General features: G+C 33.8%; 1 protein-coding gene across 6 annotated transcripts in view; it reads left to right on the top strand.

The window, feature by feature from the left end:
* Positions 1–13,394, top strand: part of Pik3c2a (phosphatidylinositol-4-phosphate 3-kinase catalytic subunit type 2 alpha) — a 113,940-nt gene that overhangs the window by 68,305 nt on the left and 32,241 nt on the right. For all 6 annotated transcript variants that reach the window (XM_076846955.2, XM_076846953.2, XM_076846954.2 and 3 more), the window contains 6 exons: positions 5,307–5,418; positions 5,823–5,968; positions 8,945–9,133; positions 10,293–10,386; positions 10,847–10,941; positions 11,278–11,458. In XM_076846955.2, the coding sequence (XP_076703070.1) occupies positions 5,307–5,418; positions 5,823–5,968; positions 8,945–9,133; positions 10,293–10,386; positions 10,847–10,941; positions 11,278–11,458 (817 nt within the window). The remainder of the gene's footprint in view (positions 1–5,306; positions 5,419–5,822; positions 5,969–8,944; positions 9,134–10,292; positions 10,387–10,846; positions 10,942–11,277; positions 11,459–13,394) is intronic.

Genomic DNA, 13,394 nt, shown 5'->3' with positions numbered 1-13,394 from the left:
TGTGATAAAAGAAGATCAGGTCAAAGACACAGATCAAGGGAAACCAGTTCTGCTGTAGTCTGAACTGTCTGTCTGGATATGCAGAGGATTGTTTGCCATTCATTATTCTAGGAGAGGAGCAGCAGTCAATGACTCTCTGTCTTTATGTAAAGTATTATATTATTGAGGTAATACCATGATTTTATCAGTTCCCTTGATACTATTAAAAGAATTCTGCTTTTCATCCCTTTCCTGCCCTCCTCCAGTTTCAGACACTCAAAAGGCACACATTATGCCCTATATTAATTCTGTTTGCCGACTCATCAGTCTCTACTTTGAAGGGTCCCTCTTGTCTTTAATTTCCAAATATCTCACATGTAAGCAAAAACCTATTATGGGTTTCTTTCTCCCTATGCCTAAGGGTTAAAGAATCTTTTAATATCCACAGTGGTCTATTCCATTGTCCAATATATAGGACACCTATAAAAACCTATAAGATTGTCAAATTTAAATTTTTTTTGTGTCCTATGTGTAGGACAGTGGGACATAATGGATTAATAGATGAAGTGCAAAAGGAATAGTTCTTAGAATAGTAAGGTTATCCTAAAGGGAAAAACAAACAACTGAGTAAGTTTGAGATATGTTACATATAGTATGTGGGAATGTTGTACAGCTTCATAATGCATGTGGGCATATTAAAGTATCTAAGTTCTATAGTCAAAAAGGCCTATTTATGCTTTATAACCATATGTTTAGTCTAATAACAAATACTTCTATAACACTTAGGGTTGGTATTATCTGTGTGCTGTACAAATATCCTTATATTCTCCACAACAACTCTGTGGAGGAGATATTGTTATTACCCCCTGTTCTAGAGAGGGAAACCAAAGTAGGAGACTAAGTGCCTTGGTGCTTACTTAATAAATGGTGGAATTGGGATTTGAGCCAGGCAGTCTGGATCCAAGGTCTATGTTTTTAAATGTTATCCTTTGTTTACATTCTCAAACTTATTTAATACCATAGCACTTTTTTGTTGTTCAACAGTATATCTTTTGAAATACTGGAACAGTTTGGAAAATTATTTAATAATAGATCTATTTAAACTAAATCAAAAATTTAATATTAAAAATGAAAAATATCTGCTAATCTAGTTCTGCTTCCCTTTTCTTCCTCTTCTTAAATGAGAGAAACACTGTTTGAATTTCCACTAATCATTTTTGAAATTATGTTCAAAACACTGACTTCACAAATGTTCTTCTTGATATTTTCCCATGTACTTATGTGAACCATGCTTCTTCTAATTATTTTCCTCATATTTGAAGAGGCAGTATAAGATTTATTATCTACAAATTTTGACCCCTGACTCAATTCTGAACCATTAAAGGCTGGGGAAAAGCAGTTGAAGTGATTAGGATTAGTAATGAGTATTCAGAACCCTTTTGTAAATATAATCTATAACTTCTCTGAAATAGAACATACTGATATGATATCGTTGGCACTACAAAGGAGAGGAATTATGTCCTCAATTGTCTTTGATAAATTGTGTCAAAGTAGTTATGTGAGAAAGTTGAATATGATTTCATCATTAACATTAATTTTTATATAAGCTAGTTTGAAAACATTTCTGTTCTTGAAAGCACCGAGAGCCTTTGAGTACCATCACTGTCACTTTTGTTGTCTACTAATTTTTTTATATGAATGATGTAACATTCATAATTTGAGAGATTATAAAGTGAAAGGCAGTTGACTTCTGTGATAGTTAGCATCCAACACTCATAAGGTGAATAGATGGCATTAAGCTCAATACTGACAAGTAGTGCCATCATTCTGGTAATGTTAGGACTTCATACTCAAATTAAGAGGGAAGATGATTTTACATTAATATATACAGAGAAGCTAAGTATTAATGATCTAGTTCAGGTAGCATACTGTGATTAGTAACTCTGTTCTAGCAGTTCCTGTTAAAATTATTTCTGGTTAAGGTACAACCTTCATACAACTTGATGGAGTCACTGTCACAGAAACCAAAAGTCTCAAAGACCTTTTGAGTCAGCCTCTCTGAAAATGGCATATAAGGAGATTTAAGCATTTAACCTGCCTTCCTGTTAGAGTTGTATCTCACCAAATAATTGATGTGAAAGTTTGGGGTTTTGGGGGGAAGGATACTAGGCATTGAACTCAGGGATACTTGACCACTGAGCCACATCCCCAGCACTATTTTGTATTTTATTTAGAGACAAGGTCTCACTGAGTTGCTTAGCTCCCTGCTTTTGCCTGAGACTGGCTTTGAACTTTATTTGAACTTGTGATCTTCCTGCCTTAGCCTCCCCAGCCTCTAGGATTACATAGGCATGTGCCACCACATGCAGCTGTGATAAAGTTTTTAGTAGAAAAGTTCTAGCTAATTGATGCAGAAATTTGAATATCAAAAGTTTTCAAACCTTGGGGCTGGGGTTGTGGCTCAGCGGTAGAGTGCTTACCTAGCAAGGCCCTGGGTTTGATCCTCAGCACCATATAAGAAATAAAATAAAGATATTATATCCATCTACAATTAAATAAATATTTAAAAAAGTTTTCAAACCCCACTAAAATAATAGATTTAGACCAAGGTTTCTCTGTCTCAGCAGTATTGACATTTTGGGACAGATAATTCTTTGTTATAGGAGACTTCTGTGTATTGTAGATGTTTAGCGATATCCCTGGCTTCTATCCACTGACTTCTAGTAGTACCCCCAAGTTGACAACTACATATTTTTCCAGACATTGCCTCATGTCTGCTGGGAACATAGGCCCCCCATAGAGAAGCATTGATCTAGCAATGATCATCAATACCTTCTTAAAGCCATTTAGCTTTTCTGAAATTTTATAGTAGATGATTTAAATTGATAGCACTTGAACAAACTAATAACTCATAATGTTATAGAAAGAGGTAATCCCAATGATGTGTGCCTCTTTATTTGATGGAGTAGGCAGTAGTGTACAATACTACCTATGAGATACTGAGTATTCTTGCTGAAGACTTCAACCTGAATCACATCAAGCCACTAGATCTAATTACTACTTAACAGAAAATACAGGAAGTTATGTTAAAAGACACCAAAGGAATATAATCAGCAAAATTCATGAAATAGAAATTGTTATAGAAAAAAAGACCTGTATTTTCAGCACATAAATGACAGGGGTAAAAAGGAAAGGACAAAGTGTGCCAAATGCAAATAGTTTCATCTTTGAAAGCCATATAAGCTGTCACAAGTGCAATAGCCACTATAGACCATACATTAACAAACGGGCATGACTATGTCTAATAAAATTTTATTTACAAAACTAGGTGGCAGGATTATGCTGAACCTGAATTAAAAGATGCTTAAAAAGACATTTCAACTGGCACTGGGCATATAGCTCTATTGGTAGAGTGCTTGCCTTGTACGCACAAGGCCCTTGGGTTCAATCCCCAGCCCCACCAAAAAAAAAAAAAATTTAGCCAAATGCAAATGTTGTTAGACCTTGTTTGGATCCTGTTTCAAACAAACCAATGGTATAAAAAAACAAACAAACAAAAAAAAGACAATTCAGGGAAATTTGAAAACTGACTAGATATTTTATGATCATAAGTAATTTGTTAATTATTTTAGGAGAAATAATGGTATTATAATTACTTCAAAGGGAAATTTGATTGTTTAGACTTATGTAACAAAATTTATAGACCAAATAGTGCGATTAAGATTTGGCTTAGCAGTTAAGTAGAAAATGCTAATTCTGAGACCTGGTGCCCTGGAGACATTTAAATTCACAGTGGGAAGAGTGGTCAGTGGGTGCATGCCCCTCTGTGAAGCCCCTGGAAGGGAGCTGGGCAGTGGGAGGCTGTCACAGGTTCTGAACCCTAAGACCTAAGACTTAACTGTTCTATTTGCTTTTGACGGAGTGCAATCCAATTGTAATATGATGACCTCAAAGGGGACTCTTTAATGATTAAATTTTGGAGTCAAGAAAAAAAAAAAAAAGATTTGGCTTAAAGTTGAAGTTGGGCACAGTGGTACATGTTTTTTTTTAATCCCAGTGGCTTGGGAGGCTGAGGCAGGAGACTTCGCGAGTTCAAAGCCAGCCTCATCATAAATCAAAGGGGCTCAAGCAATTCAGTAAGACCCTGTCTCTAAATAAAATACAAAATAGTGCTGGCTGGGGATGTGGCAGTGTCCATGTGCCCCCCTGAGTTCAATCCTGGTAAAATAAATAAGATTTGCTTTGAAATAATCTAGTAGGGTGTATGGGTAATTTTTAGAAATGACAGCTTAAAATATACCAAACATTCAAAAGTTATTAATGTGGGCAAGAGAAAATAGTACGACAGGAGTTCAGTTCTGAAAAGGATATTTTATGTTTAAATAAAATGAAGATTTGACAAAGTTCATAACTTCCTGCTTTTATTAATCTTATGTTTTTCAAATATCTCTTCTATGTAAAGATAAATCAATATCTTTGACTAAGTGTTTTAATTTAAGAAGAACATAAATTGGTAGTCTAGGCCAAGGGTCCATGTGTTCAAGCCCATTGTTTGTTTTTATAAATACAGTTTGTTAGAACCTAGCACATATATTCATTTATGTAGAATGTATAGTTATTTTGCATTATAATTGCCAGGTTGAGTCTTTGCAACAGAGATGAGTGGCCCACAAAGCCCAAAATATTTACTGACTGGCTCTTTTTTTTTTTTTTTAATATTTATTTTTTAGTTGTAGTTGGACACAATACCTTTATTTTATTTATTTATATGTGGTGCTGAGAATCGAACCCAGGGCTTTGCATATGCTAGTCGAGCGCTCTACCACTGAGCCACAACCCCAGCTCCTGACTGGCTCTTTACAGGAAAAGTTTGCTGACAAGGATAGAGATACAAATTCTCATCTCACATGATTGGTGCTTTAACACAAGAAATTGTTCATTTTCTTGGCATATTCTAATGGTAAAAGCCATGAAGCAGTCCCCAGGTGGTAGTCCAAACCACCACCCTAAGATGTATTCCCTTACAGAAAATCTTGAAACACTATCATTTACCCCTTCCTATTTATAGAAGTTGTTTCGGAGACAGGTGATTCTGAATTTACTGTTCTTCTCGAGATAAATATTTTCATTCTCCCTCTTTGTTCCCACCCTATACTCTAATACATTTACTTAAAGTCTCATTACAGTGTGGGAGTGACTCCTTCTGATATGTTCTTAAAGATGATATTTTTATTTAGTGAATGTTAGTGAATACTAACATTTCAGATTGATTATCATGTGTTGTGTCAGTTTTTTAAATGAAAATTATTCTTTTTATATTCATGAAGGTTTTTAACATGTGGAACCAAACTTCTCTATCTTTGGACTTCATCATCTACAAATTGTATTCCTGGAACAGTCCCTAAAAAAGGATATCTCATGGAAAGAATAGTGCTACAGGTAATGGTACTTCTTGATATGTGGAGAGGTTTAAATTTAAATTTCTTGAAAAAAAAAAAATATATATATATATATATATATATATATATATATATATATATCTTTGGGCGTTATTAAAGAAGCCTAATTGACCGTTTTAATTTCAGAATCTATCTTCAATTTAAATGTCATGAAACCATTTTCAATTTCTGAGGCTATAGTAAAACATGCATTGTATCTATTCCAAGAAATATATGTGTATTATTGAGAATTACCAACTATTGATAATCACTTTCAACAAAACCCCGAGAAACACTAATAATCTCAGTGTAAATCCACCCTGATTGTTAAGGGGAAAAAAAAGTCCATTTTCTTAAAGACACGTTAATGTTCTATATTTGATCAACTTCTGTTCAATTTTTAAGGTTGATTTTCCTTGTTCTACATTTGATATAATTTATACAACTCCTCAAGTTGACAGAAGCATTACACAGCAACACAACTTAGAAACACTGGAGAATGATATAAAAGGGAAACTTCTCAATATTCTTCACAGAGACTCATCACTTGGGTATGCTTCATTTATTCTGTTTATAGCCTGGATATCTCCTACAATGTAAAGCTCATGTTAAGAGCTTGTATTAAATGCCCTGATTTAGTTCATGATTTAGCAGTGCTCTTGTTTTGGAACACTTTCTATTTAACTTATTTTTTAAATTGTATTAAAAGCCTATATGGGGGCTGAGGGTGTAGCTTAGTGGTAATGCACTTGCCTGGCATGATAAAGCCCTGGATTCAAGTCCCACAAAAAAAGAATGAATGTGTGACTACATAAAACTTAGATAATGTACAAGTCAAACTTTTTATTTGATCAAAAGGCAAACAGACTGGGAAATATATTAAATATCAATGAAATAATTTCCTGTAAGAACATGTTTATGGGGCTTGGTTGGTGGCTCAGCAGTAGAGCGCTTGCCTAGCATGTGTGAAGCCCTGGGTTCAATACTCAGCACCACATAAAATAAATAAATAAAATAAAGATATTTTGTTCAACTACAACTAAAAAATATTAAAAAAAAAAAAAAAAAAAAAGAACATGTGGGATTCCACCTCTTGGGTCCCCTTCTTCCTCCAGGGAGAAGTCTTTTCTACTGTCCTTTAATAAAGCTTTTACTTTCCACTCTACACTTGCCTCAGTGTGCTTCTCTGGTGTTATACTTCAGCATCGGGGAAGCAAGGACTCCTCACCGGGTAAACAGTGGTAGCAGATAGGAGGTTCCCCACCGAGATCTATACCAAGGATTTTGTCAGCTATGTCCTGTAATGCCCAGTCCTGAACTCATTTTTGTGGCTCTTTTACAACTTATTTTCATCTACAGAGGCACAGACCCACTTCACTCATTTTGTGCAATGGACTGACTTTTCTCTATCTTTGCAAACAATGTTTGGAAGAGCCAGTCTATTGGAGGGTCTTCCATATTATAAAATATGGTTCTCAGACCCTGTAGGACTTGAGTATAATTCCCTGCTGTGTTACTACCATCTTCCCTGTGTTTTCAGTGCTCCATCAACTCAGAAGAGAAGTATTTGTGGTCACAAGCTAAGGAATACTAGAAACCATGAGATTTGAGAAAATGCAAGAAATAATTTTCTCTTAGCCATATTATCTATTTGTACATTCACAGTCACTCACACTTTGAAAGTCTTGTGTTTAAATTATCCATAATTGTAAGAAATAATTTCTGGTTATTTCATTCCAATAAGTGTTTTATTCTATTTTTAGCCATATTAAAAAAAATCAGAAATTACTGCTAATAAAATCTATATATTCAAAAAAAAAAAAAAGAAGAACATGTTTATGTCAATAAGGTAAAGATCAATGACCTTTATAGTAAAGGAGGGAGAATATGAACAGTCAATTATTGGGGAAATAAATACAGAGTGTTTTACATATTTGAAAAGATGTTCAATCTCTTAAAGAAAAGTAAATTAATACAACATACTCTTATACCCATCAGAGTGGTGAAAACTTAAAAGACCTCAAAACAAAGTATTGATAAGGATATAAAAAAGTGGGAGTTATTCTATTGGCAGAACTATAAAAAGCCACAACCCTTTTGGAGAGCAGTTTGACAAAATCTATTAAAGGTACAATGTGGTATATTCTGTGACCCAGAATTGCCCCTTCTAGTAATGAATTGAAGAGAAAATTCTTATGTATTTGCTTATTAGAGATAAGAATGTTCATTTTAATATTTATTTGGATAAATGGAAAAGACTGAAAAAGTCCGTCAATAGCAGTTAAATTATCCAGTGGAGAATTACAAATATTAATAATGAGGTCATAACTATATGTACTAATACATAAGATATCTTAAATGAAGACATAAAGGAAGAGAATAGTGAATATAATTTGTTGCCATTGACATAAAGGAAAAGAAAACCTAAAAATATCCATATGTATCATGTATAGCTAAAAAGAAAAAATTTAAAAAAACATATTTTAATGCTATAAAAACACAAAACACACATATGTATGTTTCTATATAAATAGATTGTCTCTGGAAGCATACATAACCTTAAGTGGTTGCCTCTGGGAAGGGGGATTGGTAGGAGAGACTTCACTGCTCCTTTTGCTGTGTTTGAAGTTTTTCAGTATTCCACATAAAATGAATACAATTTATATGTGTTATATAAATGAGTTAGTAGTATAACAGTGAAATAATTTCATTCACATAAATATTTCTCATTAAAGCAAATAGAATTTCTAAACTGAGTCCTTTTTATTTTGACTATTTCTCAATTCAGCTGTATTAATTTTCTAGAATATTATGGTAGCTTTTTTTTTTTTTTTTTTTTTTTTTTGATAACAAGGGAGGGGTGGTGGTACTGTGGATAGAACTCAGGACACTCAACCACTGAGCCACATCCCCAGCCATATATATATATATATATATATATATATATATATATAAATTTTTTTTTTTTTTTAAGAGAGAGTGGGAGAGGGAGAAAGAGAGAGAGAGTATTTTTTAGTTCTCAGCAGACACAACATCTTTGTTTGTATGTGGTGCTGAGGATCGAACCCGGGCCGCACGCATGTCAGGCGAGCACGCTACCGCTTGAGCCACATCCCCAGCCCTTTTTTTTTAAGAGACAGTGTCTCATTGAGTTGCTTAGTGCCTTGCCATTGCTGAGGCTGACTTTGAACTCAAGATCTTCCTATCATGGCCTCCTGAGCCACTGAGTTTACAGGCATGCATCACTGTGCCTGGGTTTAATAAATTTTTATTGTACTGAATTATCCCTCATTTTCATAACTAAGGCTCTTTTATTAAGGCAGAATAATTTCTTTCTGTTCTCAAATTAGAGTAGATTAGTGGTTTTTGTTATCTCTTGCATTTTTTTCTATTCCAAATTAGTGTTAATGATTTCACCAAGAAGCAGCTTTCTCAAATGAGTAAATATTTTTGTATTGTTTATCATTGAGATTATCTATGGCATTATCATATCACTGAGAAGTAATTTAATTCTGTTATGTACACAGACTTTCTAAAGAAGATAAAGCCTTTTTGTGGGAGAAACGTTATTATTGCCTCAAACACCCAAATTGTCTTCCTAAAATACTAGCAAGTGTTCCAAACTGGAAATGGGTTAATCTTGCCAGAACATACTCATTACTTTACCAGTGGCCTCCATTGTACCCACTGGCTGCTTTGGAGCTTCTTGATTCAAAGTAAGTAAAATATATTTATTTTCTTTTACTGTCAGTTATATTGCAGTAGTTCTTCCTTTTTAACACAAAAACAGTTCAATACGATATAAAAAAGTAAATATACCTTTATAGAAACATAATCTTTTGCATTGAAATTTTCATAAAAGCATTTTATGTCATTTAAAACTAACCAAAAAAAAGGGTTAGATTGTGGGTCTGGAGTTATAGTTCAGTGGTGGAGCACTTACCTAGCATGTGTGAGGCACTGGGTTGGATCCTCAGTACCACATAAAATAAATAAATAAAATCAAAAGAAGGTAATGTGTCCATCTACCATACACACACACATATATATAAAAGAATGGTTAGATTGTATATTTTAACAATTTGTTGTATTTTAATGTGAGCCAAAATTTATTTTCATATATTTAAGGTTTCAGAATAATTCCAAAATTGAATCTGAATAACACAGTTAGATTTTCTTCCTAATACCAAGAAGGTGACACATGCCTATAATTCCAGAGACTTGGATGCTAAGGTAGGAGAATCACAAGTTCAATGGCAGTCTCAACAACTTAGTGAGATCTGGTCTCAAAAAATAAAAAGGTGGGCTGGCTAGGGTTGTAGCTCAGTGGGAAAACACTTGCCTAGTACATGTGAGGCTCTGGGTTCCATCCTCAGTAACAAATAAAAATAAATAAAATAAAGAATTGTGTCCATCTACAACTAAAAAATATTTAAAAATAAAAAGGTCAGGGGCTGTAGTTCAGTGGTAAAGCACCCCAGGATCAATCCCCTATACCAAAAACTAATATTTTTCTTCTTAAGGAAGAAACAGCCAGGCGCAGTGGCACATACCTATAATCTAAGCTGCTTGGGAGGTTGAGGTAGGAAGATCATTGAGTTCAAAGTCAGCCTCAGCAAAAGTAGGCACTAAGCAACTCAGTGAGATCCTGTCTCTAAGTAAAATACAAAATAGGGCTGGGCAGAGGTTGAGCGCCCCTGAGTTCAATCCTTGATATGAAAAAAAAGAAGAAGAAGAAGAAACACATTGCTTTAGGAAAAAAGAATTGTTTGTGTATTCTTTGTCAGGAATAAATTGAAATTGAAGTTGTTTTTGGGAAATACAGCCTTACTAGAAAGAAGCCTCTGTCAAATCTGAATTTTTCTGATGTTTTAGATTTGCTGATCAGGAAGTAAGATCCCTGGCTGTGACCTGGATTGAGGCCATTAGTGATGATGAGTTAACAGATCTTCTTCCACAGTTTGTACAAGTAAGTTTTTTAGTAGGTTACCTCCCTCCTTATGCCTCACACCCCACCTGGTTTTAAAAAGTAAGGAACTTAGAGTTTACCTGCTGTTTTAATTAAAAGTAGTTTTTGTATTATTATAATGTTGGGGTTCATTGCATGAGGATTTAGTGTGAATTTTTTTTCACTATTGTTATCTTAAATACTATATATCTGTAGATGAATTTTTAATTCTCAGACTTCTTAAAGTTTCAAAATAAAGCAGACTTGAGCTTTTCCTTTATTAGTGAAACATAGCTAATGCATATTTTGTTGAGGTTATTCCTGTGCTTGATTTTATTAATTTGTCCTGTATTAATTCATCTGTTTCATTTTTGCAAGTTAAATTTATACTTGCTTTATAGAATTTATCTTTTAATAATTTTATTTGAACAATTTACTAGGGACTTAACCACTAGTAATCCTTATTCTCTTTTATAAATAGGCTTTGAAATATGAAATTTACTTGAACAGTTCATTAGTGCGCTTTCTTCTGTCCAGGGCATTGGGAAATATCCAGATAGCACACAGTTTATATTGGTAAGATTTAACTTTTATGAAGTACTTTGTTTCCATTGTTAGTATTTATAGAGATGACATACTTTGTAAGTCTAAATAGTATGCTCAGAATATTTGCTATAAATACTAGATATTTTATTTATTTTAAAGAAGCTAAGTTTTTGTGTTTAGAAATAAACCCCAAAATAACAAAACCCTCTATTGCAAAATATTTGGCATGTGATGATTGTATAAATAGAGTTTTTACTTGCTTATATAGCTTACCATAAATTTCTGAATACTAAAAATGAACCCGTTAAGTTAGTTTTGTTCATTCAATTATCAAAAGTGGCTGACATAAATATTTTGCTGTATTAGGCTTCTCAAGGATGCCCTACATGATACACAGTTTGGTGTCCGATATGAACATGTATTGGGTGCTCTACTCTCAGTAGGAGGAAAAGGACTCAGAGAAGAACTTTCTAAGCAGACAAAACTTGTACAGCTTTTAGGAGGAGTAGCAGAGAAAGTAAGGCAGGCTAGTGGATCAGCCAGACAGGTATGTACTCAAAAGAGAACATAAATGTTTTGTAAATGATCTTTATGGTGTTGACAAATTAAGTTGTACTACTTTTTTTTCTTTTGAAACAGAGAAAATGAAGAATTATTTTAATTCTGAAAATGTGTCAAAAGAAATTTTTCCCAAATTAATCTTTTCTGGAAGTGCAATAAATGAACTTTTTTAATCAATAGATTCCCAATAGAATTCTAACTATACCTGTACTATTTTGGACAGATAAGATTCAAAGACTAGGGGCTGGGGATGTGGCTCAAGCGGTAGCGCGCTTGCCTGGCATGCATGTGGCCCGGGTTCGATCCTCAGCACCACATACAAAGATGTTGTGTCTGCCGAAAAAACTAAAAAATAAATATTAAAAAATCTCTCTCTCTCTCTCTCTCTCTCTCTCTCTCTCTCTCTTAAAAAACAAACAAACAAAAAAGATTCAAAGGCTATTTAAAATATATGGGAAAAATTCCATAATTCAGAAGACCAATGCTTTTATTTCCTATGCTTATTAATTCCTTTCTGATTAAAATTGTTCTCAAGTGTGTTTTTCACTGTCTTGTCTTTAAAATTTTTTGTAATTGCAAAGTATCAGTGCTGATTTTTGATTTTAAAAAAATGGGTAATAAAGTTTATAGATTCAAAAATGAGGAGTTAGTATTATTTCCAATTCACTCTTCCAGTTCATAGTTTACTGTATACTCCTCTTGGTCATATGATATATATACCACCCCCCCACACACACACATACACACACATGAATTTGGGGAGTTGTTTTAGTTTTACTAAACAGAATTTTCCCCCTTCCACTCTCTCACCCCACCCCCTACACACAGACGCATTACTCTTGTTGAGGTAAAAATCACCTAATATAAAATTTAGCCATAACAAAATGTATAATCATTAGCTTTTAATACATATACAGTAGTGTTGTACAGGCATTACTGCTATCTAATTCTACAGTATTTTTATAATACCAAAAAGAAAGCATGTACCCATGGACCATTCACTCCCCATTTCCCTTCCTCCCCACCCCTGGCAACTACTAATATGCTTTTGTCTATATGAATTTGCCTATCCTGGACACTTTATATAAGTGGAATCTCATAATATTTGATCTTTGTATCTGCTTTCTTTTTTTTTTTTTTTTTTAAGAGAGAGAGAGGGAGGGAGGGAGAGAGAATTTTTAATATTTATTTTTTAGTTTTTGGCGGACACAACATCTTTGTTTGTATGTGGTGCTGAGAATCAAACCCGGGCCGCACGCATGCCAGGCGAGCGTGCTACCGCTTGAGCCACATCCCTAGCCCTTTGTATCTGGTTTCTATATGAATCATATAATATGTGGTCTTGTATCTGTTTTTTTTTTTTTTTTCACTTAGCATGTTTTCAGAGTTCATCCATGTTCTAGAATGTTTGTCATCCCTTTCTATAGCTAAATAATATTCCATTGTTTAGATATAGTTCATTTATCTGTTAATGAGTTGATGGACATTTGGGTTGTTCTGCTTTTTGTCTAATACTAATAATGCTGAAAAGGTGTTCAATGGACACCTTGTTTTTACTTGACCTAAGAATGAAGTTTCTGAATTATATAGTAAATCTGTATATAACTTTTTGGAGGTGTTATTGAACTGCTCTCTCTAGCAGTTCTACCATATTATATTTCTGCCTACCAGCACTATAGAAGAATTCTAATTTCTCAACATCCTCATAAACATTCCCCCCACCCTCGGGATCTTGGTTTTTTGTTTTTTTTTTTAATGATTTTATTATAGTCATTCTAGTGGGTATGAGGTCATATCTAGTTGGTTTAATTTGCATTTCCTTAATGACTGATGATGTTAAATATATTTTTACAAGTTTGCCATTTGTATATCTTCTCTGGAGAAATATCTAATCAAGTACTTTACTCATTTTAAATTGAATT

Source organism: Callospermophilus lateralis, chromosome 2 (genome assembly GCF_048772815.1).
Source record: "Callospermophilus lateralis isolate mCalLat2 chromosome 2, mCalLat2.hap1, whole genome shotgun sequence".
Classification (NCBI taxonomy): domain Eukaryota; kingdom Metazoa; phylum Chordata; class Mammalia; order Rodentia; family Sciuridae; genus Callospermophilus; species Callospermophilus lateralis.
This window is presented reverse-complemented; position numbering and strand designations above follow the sequence as displayed.